This window comes from Platalea leucorodia (assembly GCF_965183815.1).
Source record: "Platalea leucorodia genome assembly, chromosome: 11".
Lineage (NCBI taxonomy): Eukaryota > Metazoa > Chordata > Aves > Pelecaniformes > Threskiornithidae > Platalea > Platalea leucorodia.
The window spans coordinates 7,407,112-7,425,384 of NC_138833.1; the positions used below are offsets into that span (position 1 = coordinate 7,407,112).

Below are 18,273 nucleotides of genomic sequence, written 5' to 3' on the forward strand. Positions count from 1 at the left end.
TAGTGATTTGAGTGGTGCTTTTCCCTTGCTTTGTTTAATCATCACTACACAATAGTCTACAGCACAACAACTTTTTTTTGTTTTCTTTTAATAAAGCTAGAACAGTTTTGGCTTCTTAAACTTCATATTTGGGTAGGTTAAGCTGCCATACGTGTTCAGTGTGAATAGTGTTTAAGTTGAAAATATTGTAAAAAAATTATATTTTTTCAAAAATATTTAAAAAAATAAATAATAGTAGAACTGATGCGGTGGCCGTCTCATGAATATGCATCTCGCATGGAAACTCGTTTGGCAACGCGCAGAGGAAAGGGATGACATTGTAAGGCTGTTCGTAACATGATAGCCCAAAACGCTCATCTGAGGTTGGACTCTGACCGCTCTTTTATTTCTTTCCTCCCGCTTTATGCGCTTGCCTGGGCATATTTTCCTTCGTTCTCACCGCTGCTAATCCCAGCTCGGCTCCGCGGCTGCTGGCAGCACGGGCCGTCCTGGTTCGCAGCTGATGGCACTATATAAAGCCGCTGCCGGGCGCGTGCTGCCGGAGGCTTTGGCGCGGCGGCCGCCGGCGCTGGGCTGCTCGCCGCCCCGTAAACCCGCGGGCGCTGCGGGAGGGCGTGGGGGAGTTGCGTGGTGGCTGCAGCAGCGGCCTCCAGCCGCCCGCGGGCGCGACTGATCCGCTCTTGCTTCGTAACTTTGTCCAGCCTTGCTCTTAATATCTTTTTTTTTTTTTTTTTTTTAAGCTCCAGTTAAACCAACACTTCAGAAATGATGCAGTACTGCAGGAGGGGAAGAGTGAGACGCAGCCTTTACGCAGGTGTTACCCTACAGCGTAACGACATCGCTGTGTCGGTCTTCCTCTGGGTGGAGGAACCCCTCTCGGAGGAATTCAGTCAGACCAGCTCTTTTTGCTGTTGCTCTGCAAAATGCTAATTGCAATTATCCCAGGCTCCTTACTGAGCGTTACCTTCCCCCTTCCTAACCTTCGGGATCTGCTGGCCTTCCGAGAAGCAGCAAAACTCCTCTGTTTTTTCCACTGACTTGGAAATAGTTTAGACTCGAGCACCTAAAGACAGAAGGTCAGGAAATAACATGCTGCCGTGCCCTGGCTTATTTTTAGCTGGAGCAGGAGTTTCCCCAGAGAACCCCTGCACGGCTGGCAGCAGTTGGTTGTTGGGGAGCTTCCTCCCGGGGTTTCAGCCCCAGCGCGATCACCTCGGGGTGATCGGCAACTAAGTGCTGCTGCTAGGAGCCAGCTTGTTGTCAAACAGCCGGCCTTGCCACGGCTTGGCTGCTTTGCTTTGTTTTTCCTCTTGCTGTACCCCAGCCAACTCTGTAACGGGGAGGTTTGTTGAAGAGGTGAGCTTCCCCGTCGTCTCTGCTGGGACGGAGCTGCCGTTCTCCATCGCAGGCCCCGCCCTGCTGCCTTTGGGGTCTGTCACAAGAGTTGATGGCGCGCCAGTGTTTTGGCTGTTGCTGAACAGCGCTTGCACGGTGTCGGGGCTTGCTCTTGCTCTGGCCCCAGCGAGGAGGCTGGGGGTGGGCAAGAAGCTGGGAGGGGGCACGGATGACCAGAAGGGTGTTGGAGGCCGTGTTACGTTGTGCTGGACAACAAATGGGGACAGCAGAAGAGAGGGGGTTCTGCTGCTGCTCAGAGCCTGGCTGGGCATCCCTGTGCTTGTGGGAAGTGGTGAGCGATTGCATTTGCATCACTTGGGGACTTTTTTTGGTGTTTTTTTTTTTTTTCCCCTTTACTTATTAAACTGTTCTCTCAGCCCACGGGTTTTTTCACCACTTCTCTTCCTGCTTGGGCTGGGGAGCGCATGTGTGGCCGTGCCACCACGCCAGTGCGGGCAGCCCGTGACAGGGTTATGCGATGCTGTCTTCAGCTTTGGATTTTGGTGCTAAACCCAAGCCCAGAAATGGGCTTGATGCTGTCGGCCGCTGCAGTGAGGCCATCGGCCGCAAACCAACCGGCTGCAGGAGGGCAGCGCTTCACCGGCACAGCTGGGATGGAGCCGGCTGTCCAGTGCCCTCCGCGGCAGGACGGGTTTGCCAAGGGCTTGTGCTGAACCACCTCCCGCTGCGCCGGGGCTGGGCAGAAGCCCACTGGACACACGGTTGCTAGGGCTGGATGAAATCTAGCGTGTCTCCGTGTTGGGCAGCCTGGGAGGGAGCCTGGAAAGCTGCTGGAGCCTTCAAAATGCAGAGAGGACGAGGGAGCGGTGCAGGACACAGCAAAGACACCGGTAGGGCAAGTGGGCTTGAGTTTTTTATTTTTGTTTTTAATGTATGATCTTAAAATAGGCATCCGAACGCTGGTCTGGGTACTGTACCCTGCACAGAGCCCGCTTCAGCCGCCGGGTAGCCCTGCCGAAGCCGCGGGCACAGTGTGAAAATTCGTGGCCCCAGGTGGGAGCTCGTGGCTCCGGGGGCTCTGGCTGGCTCCCGTGGTGGCTAACGAGCCTCAGCAAGCGCTGAACGAGTCTCAACAAGCCAAAGCTTGAGGTGGAGCAATGGCACTGGGGGTGGCAGTCCCCAGGCAGGCACCCTGGGAGCTCAACATGTCCCCAAAGGCACCTTTGAGTTTCTCTAGCCCTGTGTTCGAGACGAGCACCAGAAGCCTTGCCTTTGGACGTGGCGGGTGCTAGCGAACCCCGACAGCACCCGTGGGAGCTCGGCTTGGCTTCCCTGGCGCCAGCGTGTGAGCCCTCCCCATGCTCAGACCTTTGTGCACACGGAGAGCCCGTCTGCGTGATCTTGCACGTCTGCAGCCGCCGCCGTGGCGTCGCTGCCCCTTGCCCGGGCCCTGAACCCCGTGAACACCGGGCAGATGGGCACGTGCTTCAGCCAGCGGCTCCTCCTCACCACGCTCATCCCGAAGGGGAAGTCGTAGCTCCTCAGGCTGGCTCTCGCCGCGCTGTCCGAGTGCGCGCCCGCCTTCCACTGCACCAGCCCTCGCTCCTCCTGCGTCCCTGCGGCAGCCAGCACCGTGTTGGCCCGGCCCCCGGCCCCTGCCTGCCCGCAGCCCAGCATCAGCCCCCCTCGCCCTCCGATCCCCTCCTGCGGCTCTAAACCAAAATGAATCTGCCTCCAACCCCGTGCTTCCTCCCGCTGCTCCGTGTGCTTTAATTACCCGGGATGGTGTTGTCCAGGATGAAGGCGATGGTCCCCCCGACGAACATCTCCGTCGTTAGCAGCACCGTCAGTATCTGGTCCAGCTCGGGGACACCTGCGGGAGCGCAGGGACTGAGCTGGGACATGCTGCGATAAGCCGGATTTGCCTAATTAATCGTTGCTTCCCCGAGGTGGGCAAGTGCCTGCTAGAACTGCCCTCCTCTCTTAAACACCCAAAACTGGGGCTTTTCATGGCAGGCAGGTACCTGTGTTAATGGCCTTGGGGTGGGAATCCAGGTAGTTTGGCAGCGTCAGTCCGAAAAACATGGCGAAGCCCAGCACAAAGAGGTTGCGGGAGGAGTTCATGTCGACGAACTGCAGGTTGGAGAGGCCGACGGCCGTGATCATGCCTGCCAGCAGAGACGGCGGAGGGGTTGCGGGCGGACAGGGATGCCCCCGCTGCCGGCGGGGAGCTGCGCATTGGGGCGGGCTGCCCGCAAGGGCAGCGAAGGGCGTTCAAACCCAGCTGTGGTTTGACCCAAAGCCTCAAAGCCTGCCCAGCATCCCTCGGGCTCACCAGCCCCCAAATCCCTGGGGAAATGGCCCAGGGCCGGTGATAACGGCACCCCACGTTTGATGTGCCGAGGTTACCGAATAAGGTGCAGAACATCCCGCCGAGGATGGGGTCGGGCAGGGAGGCAAACAGCGCTGTGAACTTGCCGATGGTCCCCAACACGAGCATGATGCCGGCCCCGTACTGTATCACCCTCCTGCTCCCCACCTGCACGGAGACACCGGCAGCGCGTGGTGGCACCCGTCCCCCTGACCGAGCTGGGACCCGTCCCCATCGCTGGTACCTTTGTGATGCCCAGGACGCCGATGTTGGGACTGGAGGAGGTGGAGCCATTGCCGGTTCCTAGCAGCCCCGCGATGATGCAGGAGATGCCCTCGGTGAAAATGCCCCTGGGGAACAACACGGATGGGCTGGTCCCCACCGCTGCTCTCCTGCGGTGTCCCTGCCTGGGGCCCAGGGGTGCCATGGCGTGGGCAGGGTACCGGCAGGGCCAGTGGCCGTACCTGTTAATGGCGTGCACGGGGGGAGCGGGGGCTCCCGCCAGCCGGGCGCAAGAGTAGTAGTCCCCGATAGACTCGACGATGCCCGCCAGCGTGGCGCTGAACATGCCCAGCACAGCTGCCGAGGTCACCGTGGGCAGACCCCACTGGCCTGCCCGGGGCGCAGAGCGGAGCGTCAGGGTGGGGGGCACCCTCGACCCGGCCCCCCTGGTGCTCACCAGTGCCACTTTGGGGTCCCCAGCCCCACTGATGCTGTGCTGGGTCCCCACATCCCCTGGGGCAAAAGGGTGTCGGGGGGTCCCGCATGCCGCAGGGCTCACTCACAGGGATAGGGGACCCGAAACCAGGGTGCCACGGACAGGATCTCCCCCCGGGCGTCTGTCCTGGCCTTGTAGCCGTACGCCTCAGGCTGGCCGGGGAAGACGCCGGTGAGCGTCAGCACGTAGCAGAGCAGCCACACCACCATGATGGCCAGGATGATCTGCAGGGGCAGAGACCAGGGACGCACCTTGCATTGCTTGCAAACCCATGCATGGAAAAAGGGGGGATTTTTGGGACCTTCCCCCAGGAGCCATTGGTTCTCAGCCAATCCCTACCGGGAACATCTTGAAGATCTGGACGCGGAGCAGGACGAAGCCGCTGCCCCGCCGGTAGCCGGGCAGGCAGACGGTGACATGCCGCAGGTACTGGGCAAACAGGATGATCAGGACGATGGTCCTGCGGGGAGAGAGAGACGAGGTCCCTCATGCCCCCGGCATGCTTCTGGCTCCATGGGGGACACCCCTACCCCTTGTCCCCCCATCCCCATCCCTGTGCCGTACAGCGCAGCGATGCCCCAGTGGGAGCCGGCCCGCTCGCCGGCCGCCTGGAAGACAGAGAGCCCGATGAGGGAGATGGTCGGCGTGACGGTCAGCGGCCCGATGTAGCTGAGCAGCGCCCCGGGGAGCCCCAGCAGCCCGATGGCCACCTCCACCAGGCTGGACACCACGATGGCCCCCTGGATCTGCAGAGCATGGAGGGGGGGAGAAAGGGGGTCAGCACCCTGCGGGGGATTTTGGGGTCCCCTGGGGATGGCGGTGGGGCGTACCTCTCGCATGCGGGGCTGCCAGATGTGGGAGGTGTTGAGCGGCAGCGCCCAGTTGCCGTAGATCTGCTCTGGGGATGGAGGGGGGTGAGGTGGTCCCTGGGGTGGGTGGGGAGCTGCCGGACACCCCCCTTGCATCCCCTCTGCCCTCACCTTCGGGGGGGCATTGCCACTTCTCCAGGGCCAGGATGGACTTGGCGGGGACGAGGAAGGCCAGCGCGCTCGCCTGGAAGAGGGGCAGCCTGGGGGGGAACGAGAGGGGACGCCTGCGCCCAGGGCCTGGGGACGGGCAGGGGGGTCTCCGCTGGGGCCACGGCTCTACCTGATGCCCACGGTGGTCTGGATGAGGGTGGTGATGCCGACGCAGGTGAAGATGGTGCCGATGAGGTAGCTGACGGTGAGCTGGTCCTTGCTCACGCACAGGCTCTCGGCCAGCAGGAAGGGGACGGCGATGGTGCCGCTGAAGCAGGTCAGGTAGTGCTGGGGGGTGAGAGGGGCTCAGCGGGCTGAGGTGCCGTGGGGTGCCCCACACCGCAGGGAATGGGGGCTCAGGCTCTGCTGGTGGGGGTTACCCCTGTTCCAGGCTGTACCTGGAAGCCCAGCAGGATGCAGAGGTACCAGGGGGGCACGTCCTCGATCCTGTAGAGCATGTCCATCTCCATCCGGGGGGGCCCGGCACCCGCCCTGGGGTCCTGGTGTGCAGGGGGCACAGCTCAGCCCCGGCTCGCCCCAGGGGGCTGGGGCCGGGGGACACCCCGCACTGTCCCCACGGGTGGCACAGACTGCCCCATGGGACCCCCTGCGCCCTCAGGGATGGGGAGGGGGTCCCGGCTGGCTGGTCTCCATCTGACGGTGCGTTACAGAAGGATTTGGGGTGAGTGCTGTGCGGCGGTGCCCTGGTACTCACCCTGCCCACTGCAGGCAGCTTCTTCCCAGGGGGATGCGGGGGGCCGTCGGGGGTGAGAGCTGAGTTCCCGTTCTGGCAGCGAGGGCGAGGCGGGAGCTGGGTCAGTGTTGTCCCGTGTGTCCCATGGGAACAGGGATGGGCTCTGCCCTGGGGACGCGAGGGCCACCGGGCCATGGCTTGGCACACGCAGCCGGTCAGCCCCACCCGGCACCGGCTCTGCCCCCAAGAGGGATCTGGGCTCTGAAAGTTGCTGTCCCTACGTGATGGTTTGTCCCCAGGGGAGAGTGGAGGGGGGGTCCCACTGGCCCTGGGGTGCCCGGACCAGCCCACAGGTGCCAGTAAGGATGGCACAGCTAGTCCCAGCCACAGCATCCCAGCATGTCCCCTTGGTCCCAGGCTTCACCACGGCCCTCGTGCTCCTCCCATCCCTTGCCAGCCCCGGCTGGGCATCACGGCCCCAAGCTGGCCATCATTTGGGGTGGGTACCCCTGGCCACCCTCTGCCCTCCCCGCTGCCCTGGGATACAGCTGAGGAGGGGACAGGGATGGGGATGGGGACAGAAGCTGTGTTCACCTGGGGCTGAGCCAGGTCTCCTGAGCGGGTCCCCATCCTCCGGCGATGCGATCCCAGCGGCAATGTCACTGCACAGGGGGTTTTATGGCCATGGGAAGGACTTTAGTCACCACTCGGGCTGTGGCGCGGGGCAGCAGGCTGGAAGGCGGCCATTGGCTGCCGGTTGTGAAACCAGGGAGCGCTGCCTTGGGGACGGATCAGCTATTAACTCCTTTAATTAGGGCTGGCACCGCCAGCGGGGCCGGGACGCTCCCGCCGCGAGCACCACGTTGGTAAAACATTAGAGCCGGCGGGTTACAGAGTAATTCCCGGCTCGCGGGGGGTCCGGCGGTGCGGGGTACCAGCTGCCGCCGGCGTTGTCCCGGCACGGCCGGGCTGGGTGTCAAGGGATGGTCGCGACGCTGGTGATGGGCGACGCTGGGAAGGTGCCCACCTCCCAGCGTGTGTTGGCTCTCACTGGGGACGAAGTCAGCTCCGAAGGTCGCCGGGGCATTAAGCATTAACCGCGCCGGGTCTACAGCTCATTCTGCATCGCCTTGGGCGCGGCTGGCCCCCCGGCCTTGCCGCCGGCGCAGGCCCCCTTCTCCCCGTGGCAGAGCAGCTCCCGCAAGGCGGCCGGGCCCCGCCGGTGTGCCTCGTAGATCTGCGCCTCTCCCCGCTCACCCACGTAGCCGTGGCACATCTTGGACAGCCTGCGAGGAGCCGGAGAGGGTCACGCCGCGTCTGTCCCCCGCCATGGCAGCAAGGGGACGGTGCCTGGCACCCACCTCCATTGCTGACCCCCCGACTTACCTGCTTGGCCAGGGTCCCCCCGTCACCATCACGGTCATGGACTCCTGTCTCAGCAGACCCGGCCCCGCCAGCCGCTTCTCCCCATCCAGCTCCTGCACCCCGTAGCTGCGGGGAGAGGCAGGGGTTGGTGACACCCTGGTCCCTGGGGACGCCCCGGTCCCTGGGGATGCCCCACTCACCTCTCCCAGCCCTGTGAGCAGCTCCTCTCCAGCACCTCCACGTAGTCGGGCTCACTCAGCGCCTTCCTGCCCACCTTCCCCTCTGCCCTGCGCAGCTGCTCCTCAATCTGGGGTGAAAGAGGGCAGAAATGGGCCAGTGAGGGTGGCAGCCTCCCCACGACTCTGCTCCCAAGCGGGGATGGGGTCCACACCCCCTTTCTTGCAGCCCTGGCACCTGAAGCACTTTTGCATGGGGTGGTGAGTCCATGAGTAGCTGCAAGGGGGCTCACTGGCCCCAAAGGCCTTTTTTGGGGTGCCGCGAGGGGCAGCCATCAGCAGGGTGCCCCAGGGAAGCCAGCAGCATCTCCCCAGGCTGGAGCATCCCCACGAGGGCTCTCACCCCTGGTTTCAGGGTGCCATCTCCCCAAGTCCCACCTGGAAAGCGATGGCGTGGCAGGCGTCGCAGCGCAGGGATTCGGGCATGTGGGGTGAGAGCCGCTCCTCGGGGCTGAGCTGGGGCGCAGGGATGGACCGGGATGAGGTGGCGGGGCGGCCCCCACACATGTCCTCAGCCCCCGTCCCTGCCAGCAGACTCAGGGCCAGCCACACCGCCAGCGCTGGCCGCATCCTGCCACGACGCTGAAAGCGCCAGGGTGAAGGTGCGGGGCGGCTATAAACCCCCCGGGGCTGGCAAGCAGGCGCTGATGTGTGGCGGACGCACCTGCATCCGGCTGACGTGGTCGCGTCCATCCCTGGGGTGTCGGGGCGGGAGGTGTGTCTGTGCATGGGGTGTCCCCGAGCGACTGTCCCCTCTCCAGGGGGTTTTTGGTGAAATTCAGTCCTGTAACGCCTGACCCCTCCTCCTCAACCCAAATCCCCCCTGGGATGGCGTGGACCCTCCTGGGCTGGGGCTGGGGTTTGGGGTTCAAGGGCTGGGGTTCAGGGCTGGGTTTTAGGGTTCAGGACCGGTGTTCAGGGTGGGGGTTTGGGGCTCAGGGCTGGGAGTTCAAGGGCTGGGGCTCAGGGCTGTGGGTTCAAGGGCTGGGGTTCAGGGATCACCGTTGACCGCAAAGTCCCCTCCTGCCCCTGGGGGACCAGGGATCCACCCAGTGGGTGCTCCAGGACAGACAGACGGACTGCAGGGTCTGAGTGCCTCTGCTCCCATGATGGGGCCACGATGGGACCTTTACAGACTACACAAACACGGGATGAATATGCAGGATTTAATGCTGTCTCAGCATTTTTATTACTATTTTAGGGAGTCCGTGCTGCAGCCATGGCTGTGGGGTGCTGGCGGTGGCCGGGCCATCGTCCCCCTGTGCCGACCAGCCCGGGTCACCCTCGGGGCAGGACCGGCAGCACGGGGGAAGCGGGGGCCGTGCATCTGGTCCCTTTGCCGGCCGGGGCTCATAACTTCAAGCCCCCCCCCGGGGGCTGCCAGGTGCTCGCATTGGAAAAATACTCTTTTTTCTCCCCATTCCCATGTGGAGCCAGTGAGGTCCAGCTGGTGCCCGTTACCCCTCAGTGCTTCACCAGCTCAGCTGCGGGCAGGGGGGGTCTCTCCCATGCCAGGGGTGATGCTGACTTTGGGGTTAAAGCCTGGCCGCTTGGGAAGGGACATGCCACGCGGGTCTGTCCCCATCTGAGGACTGTCACATCTGGAGCAGCGGTCCCTTCTTCGGCCCGGCAGGGCTGGTGCGGGCAGGGGGCTGGCCAGGGCTGGGGCCGGGGCTGGCCCGCATCCCCGTGGGGATGTAGTACAGGCTCTCCAGGTATCCGCAGTCAGGACCCCCGGCAGCGGGTGGCCCCTCACCCTTGGGAGCAGGGCTGAAGGTCCCAGAGAAGCCTGGGTTTTCAGAAGCCGGCAGGTCGGGGTGTGCTGGGGAGGGGGCGGCGGGCGGTGGCGGTGCCGGGAGCCCTGGGAAGCCGCCATAGGGCATGTAGGGGGGAGCGTAGACCCCTGGAGCCATGACCAGAGGGTTGAAAGGAGCCTGGTAGAGCCCAGCATGTGATGCCACTGGTGGGATGAGCACCTCCAGGTACTGCCCTGTCTCGGGGTCATAGAGTGTTTTCAGCTGTGGCTGCCTCGGCGGCTCCATGTAGTAGCATTTCCCACTGTCGGGATCGACGAGCATCCTCCGGTGCAGGGGCACGTGGGGAGCAGAGGGCTTGGTGGGGCTCAGTGTGCTCTTACTGCTCGGTGAGGCGCCGTCGGTCCTCCTTAGGAAGTTGGGAGCATCCTCGGGGCGAGGCTGGGGCTGGGCTGGGGGCAGTGGCACCAGGCGCTCCCCAGCGGCCAGGCCCTCAGCGGGCTGCAGCAGGGGCGGCTCAGGGCTGGGTTTGCTCCAGGGCGCTTCCCTGCTGGCCAGGGGGGACACACCGGTCCCCAGTGGAGCGCTGGCTGGGTTGGGGGCCAAAGGGGAGCCAAAGGATGAGCTGGCCATGTTGGAGACTGATGGGTGCCCAAGGGAAGCGGGGACAGGGTTGGTGACCAAGGGGGACCCAAAAGATGAGCTGGCTGGGTTGGGGACCAGGGGGATCCCAAGTGATGAGTTGGCCGGATTAGGGACTGAGGGGGTCCCAAAGGATGCGCTGGATGGACTGGGGACCAAGGGGGTCCCAAAGGATGCACTGGATGGATTAGGGACCAAGGGGGTCCCAAAGGATGCATTGGCTGAGTTAGGGACCAAAGGGGTCCCAAAGGGTGCACTGCACAGATTGGGGACCAAGGGGGTCCCGAAGGATGCACTAGCTGCGTAGGGGATCAAAGGGGTTCCAAAAGACTTGTTGGTGGGGTTGGAGACCAAGGGAGCCCCAAATGATGTGCTGGCCAGGCTGGAGGCTGATGGGTAGCCAAAAGATGAGTTGGTCATGTTGGGGATCGTGGGGGTCCCAAAGGAGGCACTGGCTGGCTTGGGGACTGAGGGGGTTCCAAAGGATGTGCTGGCCAGGCTGGGGACCAAAGGAGTCCCAAAGGATGTGCTGGCCGGATTGGCGACCACGGGGGTCCCAAAGGATGTGCTGGCTGGCTTGGGGACCACGGGGGTCCCAAAGGATGTGCTGTCTGGCTTGGGGACCGAGGGCAGCTTTGGCATCAGAGAGGATTTGGGGGCTTTCACAGGAATTGCTAAGTAGTTGGAATTCTCTGCTGGGGAAGCAGGAAGGTACGGCTCGGTGGCTGCTGGCCACTTCGGTAAATGTTCCCAGGCCTCCCTCCGCTCCAGCAACTGGCCAGAGGGAACTTTGCTGGCCTCCCCGGCTTGAAATGGGGTGGTGGGGCCGGTGCTGTCCGCAGAGCTGCTGCTCCCCGCCAACACCTGCTCGCTCGTGGGTGGCTTCGGTGTGCTTCTCTCTGCTGGTTTCCCAGGCTGTGGGTGCACACCGCTGTCGGCTGGGGGTCCGGCTCGGGGGTCCCCACCGTCACTGCCGCCATGCTGCTGCACCATTGACTCAAGCCCCTCAGTGGTGTGGACCCCCCCAGTGCCGCCATGGCTGTGTCCATCCTTTCCCTCCGTGGGACTCGGCGGCGGTGGTGGGAGAAGAACGGTCTTCTCCGTCCGCAGCATGGCGCTGCTCTGAGCCGGGGAGCCCTCCCCAGCCGCTGCCGGGGACCGCCGGCCCACCAGGACATGGAGATGGGTCTCCATGTGCGGCACCCCCTCGGCCACTGGCACCCGTGGCGGCACCCTGAGCTCACTCCGCTCCCGGCGTGGGGGGGATGCCGGCGGTCCCTCTGCAGTGGCCGCCCCCCTCCGTGTGGCCTGGACCCTCGTGATGTGGACGGGGGAGCCCTGGGTGGGCGAGGGCTGGCCGCCAGCGAGCTTTGCAGGGCCCTCAGCATGTGCCAGGGCTGGCTCCTGGCTGGCAGCTGCCAGCACCTCCCCGCCCCCCGGCTCCATCGCTGGCTCCCGGCGGCAGACCGAGGTGCAGTGGATGACAAGGGGGGTGGCTGGTGGTGGCCCCCTGCCGCTCGCTGGTGCCGTGGTGCCACGGGATGCGCCGGCAGTCCCAAAGCAGAGGCTGTAGCTGCTCTTCACCAGCTTGCGCACGTCCCGGGGCTGCGGGATGCGCCCCTTCCCCTTATCTTCTTCCTTGGGGGGGGCAGCTGGCAGGGACTCCCGGGCTGGGGTGCTGGGGCTGGGCGGCCTGCGGGGCACTGCTGGAGGCTTCTCCTCCTGCCGGCTCTGCGGCACCAGCCTCACCTCCTGTGCCTGGGAGGTGAAGAGGTGCCGGGGCGGCGCGGTGGGGAACGCCCGGCTGTCGGCCTCCAAGGGGAGGCTTTGGGGGTGGCTGCGGCGGATGGCTCGCTGCTTCAAGCTGGGCCATGGCTTCGGCGCTCTCTCAAATCTGGGGGCGACATCCAGCACCTTCCCCACCCCAGGGTGGGCTTCGAACAAGGCACGTGCTCGCCGGTAGCGGATCCTCTCCGTCACCGGCTCCTCGGTGGCAACAGGCAGCCGTTGGCCCTCCAGCACCTCCTGGTACTTCATCCTCTCATTGAGTTCATTGAAGGTCTTCTTCAGCTTGCAGACACTCTCCCTCATCTCCTCGCTCAGCACTACCCCCTTGGTGGGACGGGTGGTGGTGACATCCCCCGCGGCCACCGGCATCCCGCCACTCTGCAGGTCCTCGGCTGAGAAGCTGCAGTCCGAGCGGGAGAGCGAGCTGGACTTGCCCTCTAAGCCATCCCCCAGCAGGTCGGTGCCGATGGAGGACAGCCCCGAGGAGGTCGAGCTGCCCCGCAGCCCCTTCTGCTCCATCTTGATCATCTGCTCGTACTGCATTTTCTTGGCGAGGACGTTTTTCACCAGGGAAGAGGCTGCCCTGGTCTTGCCAGTGTCAGCATCCAGGGAGGCTGTCTTCATGAACTGCTTGTAGTTGAACCTGAAGTCCTCTCCAACAGCCCTGCCCTTGCTGGGGGGCTCCTTCCTGGCAGGGGGCAGGGGTTGGGGGGCTGGGCCGTCACCCCAGGGGCCGAAACCTGTCTCCTTCCTCTCCTTCCTCTTCAGCAGGATCTGGCGCTTGGGGACGGTCCTCTTCTTGCAGTGGCCCTTCCTGGCCTCCCCGCTCTCCAGCTCCACGTCCACACACTCAAACTGCTCCTTCCCCAGCAAGCTCAGCAGCTCCCCGTCCATGCCAGTGGGGAAAGGCCAGTCCACCCTGCCATGGAGGGCTGCCACTGTGCCCCGGGACTCGCCACCGGCCGCCGGCCACCACCGCGGCCGCCCGCCGTCCTCCGACAGCGAGTTGGAGAGGCTGGAGGAGGTGTGTGAGCTGCACATGTCGAGGCGGGCGCCAGGGAGACCCGAGAGGCTGCGGAAAGCCCTGGCCGTCAGCGCCCGCACCTCACCGTCCACCTCGTCCGAATCGCTGGGCGCCCCGCCGAGCATCCCCCCGGGCTGTCGGGGCAGAGCCAGCTCCCCGCCGCCGCCGCTGCCGCCGCCGGTGGTGGTGGCAGGCTGCCGGTTCCTGCCGAGGGAACCCATCCTGCCCCCCTGCCCCAGCGCCGGGCTATTCTTAGCCACGATGGACAGCTGAGCCTGCCGCGGGCGGGCAAGGGGGCCGGGCGGCGGGGGGACGGTGGGGGCCCCCGTTGGAGCCCAGTGCCCCGGGGCAGCCCCCTCGGCACAGCCGCCCCGCCGCCCCGCGTCCCGGGACGGTGTCCCCTCCTCGTCCAGAAACTCCAGGCAGTCCTTGAAGGTCTCCGTCCCCTCCGAGCACAGGGCGGAGTGGTAGGAGGAGACGGAGGAGCCCGACATGCTCTTGGCGAGGTCGTCGCGGGGGAGGCCGGGGAGTTGGCCCTCCTCTTCCGATGCGGACCGCCGGCCGTCCCCACCGCTGCGGGGACCCTCACCGCTGGTGCCGGATAGCTCGGTGTGGGAGAGCAGGATGGGATCCCTCTTCCCGCGGGGCATTATGGCAGGGATGACCCCGGGGAGTGCCAGCCGGTGCCAGGGGACCCTCCTTGGTGCCGGGGACGCTCCGCCGGGGACGCTGGCTCGACCTTCTGGCTCCCTCGCTGTCACAGCGGCTGGACCCAGCAGCGGGACGGAGCAGCCCCTCGATCACATGGACGTCAGCGAGCGCCAGCCCGGGGGAGGCAATGCCAAGCGCATTGCAGGGATGCCACCGCCGCCCCTGGCCTTAGGGGTCTGCCGGGGGGCTGCCAGCACCATCCCCGGCCCCTCACCCCATGCTGCTGCTCCCCAAACCCACAGGAGAGGTGCCAGGGCGTCCCCATGCCCCACGGGGGTACCCGGCCCGTGCCCCCAGCGCAGCGGGCTAGGCTGCCCTAGGGCTGGGGGACCCGCGGACCCCTCCGGGGACGTCCCATCCCTGGCACAGAGGGCATGACCAGCCCCCGGGCTGCCGCTCCATCCCCGCCATGGCTCCTTTCCCGGCGCTTCTGCCCACCTTGCTGCACGGATGTTGTGTCCCCATCCTGGGGGCTCCCCCAAAATGAATCGCAAGCGGCCAGGAGCAAACTCAAGGCTTGAAATCAAACCAGGCACTGAGCACCTCTGGGACTCACAAGAGCCAAACGAGTGACAGCTACTATTTGCCTTTTTCAGGGGGACCCAAAGCAAGCGGCCAGGGCACCCGGCCCTGCAGGAGGGTCTCCACAGCTTGCCGGCCCTGACCGCTGCCGGCAGAGCTCAGCCCCAGCTTTCAGGGGGATTTTTGCAGCGAAGCAGCGGCAGCAGGTGCTCCCTGGCGCTGCCAGCCCTGGAGCAACCCGATGCCCAAGTCGTCTGGGTTCATGCAGGGACTAAATTTAAACCTTGGCAAGGAAAAGGAGGAGAGGAAAGCTTCCCTGATGGCTCGCCTGCCGCTTAACCCTTCGCTGCTGAGCAGGGCTGTGCTTGCAGGTGGCATTTGTGGCCATGGGGAGTGGAGGAGACCTGCCATGGGCAGTACACCTGCTGGCGTGGTGGCCTTGTGCAAGAGAGCAAGGGGGGGATTTCAAATCCCTACAGCCTGGCTTTGCAGGGAGCCAGTGGGATGTGGCTGTCAGCAGAGGAGCTTCCCATGCTGCCTGGATGGCTTGCAGCACCCCAAAACGTTGGGCTGGTGCTTGGGTCTACACACCACCCTACAGTCCCCATGCGAAGGGTGTCTGGCCCTCAGCCTGGGGCTGGCCGGGAGCGTCCCCGAGCCCCCCGGGCCCGGCTCCCCGCAGCACGGGCTCGCAGCGTGGCAGCCCAGCGGGCGCCTGCTGAGTCACTGCTGGCTCCGTCCCCAGCACAGCGCAGCCAGGAGCACCGCAGCCCCTGCCTGAGGCTGGATTTGCAGTGCCAGGGGGGACGCACCGACCCACAACGGGGAGGGGGTGCACCTCCCCTCGGGCCGAGCTGGCTTCTCAGTCCCCGGCCAGTCCGGATCCCAGAGAGATGCCGTTTCGTTCCCTCTCCTCTGCTGAGGGTCGTGCCCAGTGTGCCAGGGCCACTGGTGGCTGGTGGGAAAGGGAGGCTGGTCCAGCCCAAGGTCAGCGGTGTCCCGCTGAGCCTCCCCGGGGTGCTGTGCCGATGACTTCCGTGCGTCCGGGGTACCACTACTGGGGGCGAGGAGGAAGGGCAGAGAAGGCACAAGGGGAACAGGGGCTGCGGGAGCTGGCGAAGCTCTGGATAAGGTAAAACCAACAGCTCAGTGGGAGGATCGCTGCAGCTCTCCCTCGGCACAAGGGGAAAGGTCCTTGCACTACTGCCTACAAGTCCTGCAGTCCTGGCAGCAGGTACAAGGCAGATTTAGGGCAACGACTCGTACAACTGCTTTAAACCTTTCCTCTGCCTCTTCTCCAGCGCTTGCGCTAGGCACACTTCTTGCTGCTGCTGCATCTTTCACTCCAACACCCGGGTCCTGCTAAAACTGAAACGGTCAGAGTGTCAACAGCTGCGACAAGCGGTACGGCAATACCGGAGGCTGTGAGGGTGGCTGGAAAGTACCGCTCTGTGCCCAGCCGTTCATCCGCTTCCCTGGCACCTGCTCTCAGCGCTGCGGGAGACGGGATGGCCCCGTACACGCCCTGCTGCATAAAGCCAGCTGTAGGGAAAAGTGTGGCCGGGTTGCAGCAGGGGCTGCCGGCTTGGCTGGTTTCTTCCAACATGCCGAAGGCTGCCAGGAACAGCCTGTCGGGGTGTGCTGTGGAAGCACAGAGGGACCGGGCTGGGCAGTCCTGTCTCACCGCCCCGGCTGCAGCCTGGGGCTGCCAGGCAGGAGCCGCGCTCCAGCGCTGGCATCTCCTCCTCCTGGTCCTGGGGTGCATCCCCCTCCTCAACGTGGCTCAGGATTGCTACACAATAAAGAGAGAGGAGGGCATGGCGGGGAGCCCTGGGGTCCACCTACCAACCAAAGCAACCATTTCTCTGGAGAAGAGGAGGCTCTCTACAACTGCCTGAAAGGAGGCTGTAGCGAGGTGGGGGTCGGTCTCTTCTCCCAAGTAACAAGCGATAGGATGAGAGGAAACGGCCTCAAGCTGCGCCAGGGGAGGTTTAGGTTGGATATTAGGAAAAACTTCTTCACCAGAAGGGCTGTCAGGCCCTGGCACAGGCTGCCCAGGGCAGTGGTTGAGTCCCCATCCCTGGAGGTATTTAAAAGCTGGGTAGACGTGGTGCTTGAGGACATGGTTTAGTGGTGGGCTTGGCAGTGCTGGGTAAACGGTTGGACTCGATGATCTTAAGGGTCTTTTCCAACCTTAACGATTCTAGGATTCTATGATTTTAGGTCACGAGGCCATAAACCTGTCCTCCAGCACCCGAAGCAGTTGGGTGGGCAGGGGAGCGGCCTGGTGGGCACAAGCATGTTACAGAACAACGGGCGGACCCAGGCTGAGACTTGCTCATTAACACTGAATACTTTTATGTTCAAGCCAGTGTGGTACTGCCTGTAGACTTACTATTGTGCTTGCTTATTAACTTGTTTTTTGTGCCAGCTCCGTGCCTGCTCGCCCCTGAGCACTGGTAGGCTGCAAGGGGGGCAGCGAGGAGGGAGATGAGGCTGCTCACGGCCGCGGTGCGGGACGGGCCTCTCCCACGCTGGGGCTGCTTCTCGCAGCGCCGGAGGAGCAGGAGACGCTGGCCCGGCTTGGCCGAGGCCTTCAGAGCGGCCTCAGGGGCTCGGATGGGAACTGGGCATGCGGAGCAGGCCGGCTCGGACAAACCATGCGGAGCAGCCCGGCTCTGACAGCTCTCAAGCCGCTTCGGTTCCCGAGGGTGGGATGCGTGAACCTGGGGTGGGCACACGCAGCTCGGCTGGCCCAAGCCCGCAAAGCGACCCGCCTCCGGGCCGGTGCGGGGCCCCGCCGCCCTCCCCGCCGCACCGACCGCCGCGCTGAGATGGCGGCCGCCGTGCCCGGGCCTTCCCGTCTCCTAGCAACGCCCCCCCCCCGCCCCCGCTCTTAAAGGGGCCACGGCCGGGAATCCCCGCGTCCCCCGCCCCGGAGCCGCCGCAGGGCCGCGGCCCGGCGCCCGGGGGAAGGGCTCAGCCTCCGCCGAGGCCCCGGGGAACGGCCGCGGGGAACGGCCGCGGCTCCGCCGGGCGAGCCGCCGGCGGGGGAGGCCCTTAGTTCGCTGCCCAGCCGCGCCTCCATTTCGCACGGAACAAACTCCCGGACGGCACCGTCACCTCTTGTTTCAACGTCAGGCTTTTTACCACGGTACAGACAGGCACGGAACGGTCACGTCGTTCATTAAAAAAGATATATATATATATATATAAAAACCCATTTGCAAGTCCCTGGTGTCCCCCGAGGACGGGGAGCAGCGGGGCCGCGGCGGCGCTGGGTGCCCGCTGCAGGCCAGTCGCCCTGCCCAGGGCGCGCCGCCTTCTCCCTTCAGAGACCCAAGAAATAATTAGAAGTCAATCGCGCTTTGGCAATTAACCTTTGGTTAATGACAGCAAGGCATTTCAACAGCCGCGGGCACGAGATGGGATTTTCCTTTTTTCTTTGCCCTGACTGAGCGGGACGCCAGTGCTTTACAAAAAGAAACGCTCGCGTCCGTCCCCGGAGACGTTTCACGGCCACGCGCCCTTACTCAGCGCGCAACACCGCCGCGCAAACAGCCACCCCTAACACCCCGACTGCGACTACCGACAAAGAACACCTTACTGCTTTCTGAAATATTTTTACCTTTCAGCCCCGTCTTCTGCTTTGCCCTGGCCTCTTGTCGCAGAGAAGACCCTTAAAATCATTGTGCTTCTGACAGGAGGTCTCCCACCTCCACTTCGAGATCTTTGGATGAAAGGTGCCATCTATTTTAAGTGCAAAATACTACGTATGAATTCAAGCTCCGTACAGCGCATCACGGGTCCAACAAAGCCGTCGTGTTTCGTCTCCCCACCTCTATCACTTTACAGCCATGGGAATCAACCAGGAATGACAGGGAAGATACCAGACCTGGAACAAAGTCCAACCACTTTAATACATTTCAAATATATTCTACAGACTATTTAATATATAAAAAGCAACATTAAAAGAATTTTGCTTTTTATACACGCTCATATTATGTGCTCAAAACTGGGAAATACCAGAATTAAGACCGCCTGTCCTACTGCCAGCCGCGTTACCAATCCAG

At 63.9% G+C, this 18,273-nt stretch overlaps 3 protein-coding genes across 3 annotated transcripts; all 3 read right to left on the reverse strand.

Annotated features, from left to right (window-relative positions):
* Window positions 1–2,718: 2,718 nt before the first annotated feature.
* On the reverse strand, window positions 2,719–6,788 carry SLC23A1 (solute carrier family 23 member 1; the record flags this gene model as incomplete). Its single annotated transcript, XM_082323859.1, has 15 exons — window positions 2,719–2,972; window positions 3,134–3,229; window positions 3,381–3,524; window positions 3,766–3,895; window positions 3,972–4,077; window positions 4,192–4,339; window positions 4,513–4,669; window positions 4,785–4,905; window positions 5,010–5,191; window positions 5,276–5,343; window positions 5,426–5,514; window positions 5,595–5,752; window positions 5,863–5,964; window positions 6,180–6,251; window positions 6,753–6,788. 15 exons carry the CDS (start codon window positions 6,786–6,788, stop codon window positions 2,719–2,721), a joined length of 1,863 nt encoding a protein of 620 aa, XP_082179985.1.
* A 294-nt stretch (window positions 6,789–7,082) lies between these two features.
* On the reverse strand, window positions 7,083–8,329 carry MZB1 (marginal zone B and B1 cell specific protein; the record flags this gene model as incomplete). The annotated part of the gene is made up of 4 exons (XM_082324573.1): window positions 7,083–7,444; window positions 7,545–7,649; window positions 7,724–7,830; window positions 8,138–8,329. The coding sequence occupies 4 exons, from the start codon at window positions 8,327–8,329 to the stop codon at window positions 7,267–7,269; spliced, it is 582 nt and encodes a 193-aa protein (XP_082180699.1). The 3' UTR covers window positions 7,083–7,266.
* A 612-nt stretch (window positions 8,330–8,941) lies between these two features.
* PROB1 (proline rich basic protein 1) lies at window positions 8,942–17,043 on the reverse strand. The gene has a single exon (XM_082323912.1). It carries the CDS (start codon window positions 13,615–13,617, stop codon window positions 9,355–9,357), a length of 4,263 nt encoding a protein of 1,420 aa, XP_082180038.1. The 5' UTR covers window positions 13,618–17,043; the 3' UTR covers window positions 8,942–9,354.
* Between the last annotated feature and the right edge of the window lie 1,230 nt (window positions 17,044–18,273).

Bases quoted from the DNA above. Each gene is read 5' to 3' on its own strand.
- PROB1 (XM_082323912.1), bottom strand. From the start codon at position 13,617: ATGCCCCGCGGGAAGAGGGATCCCATCCTGCTCTCCCACACCGAGCTA.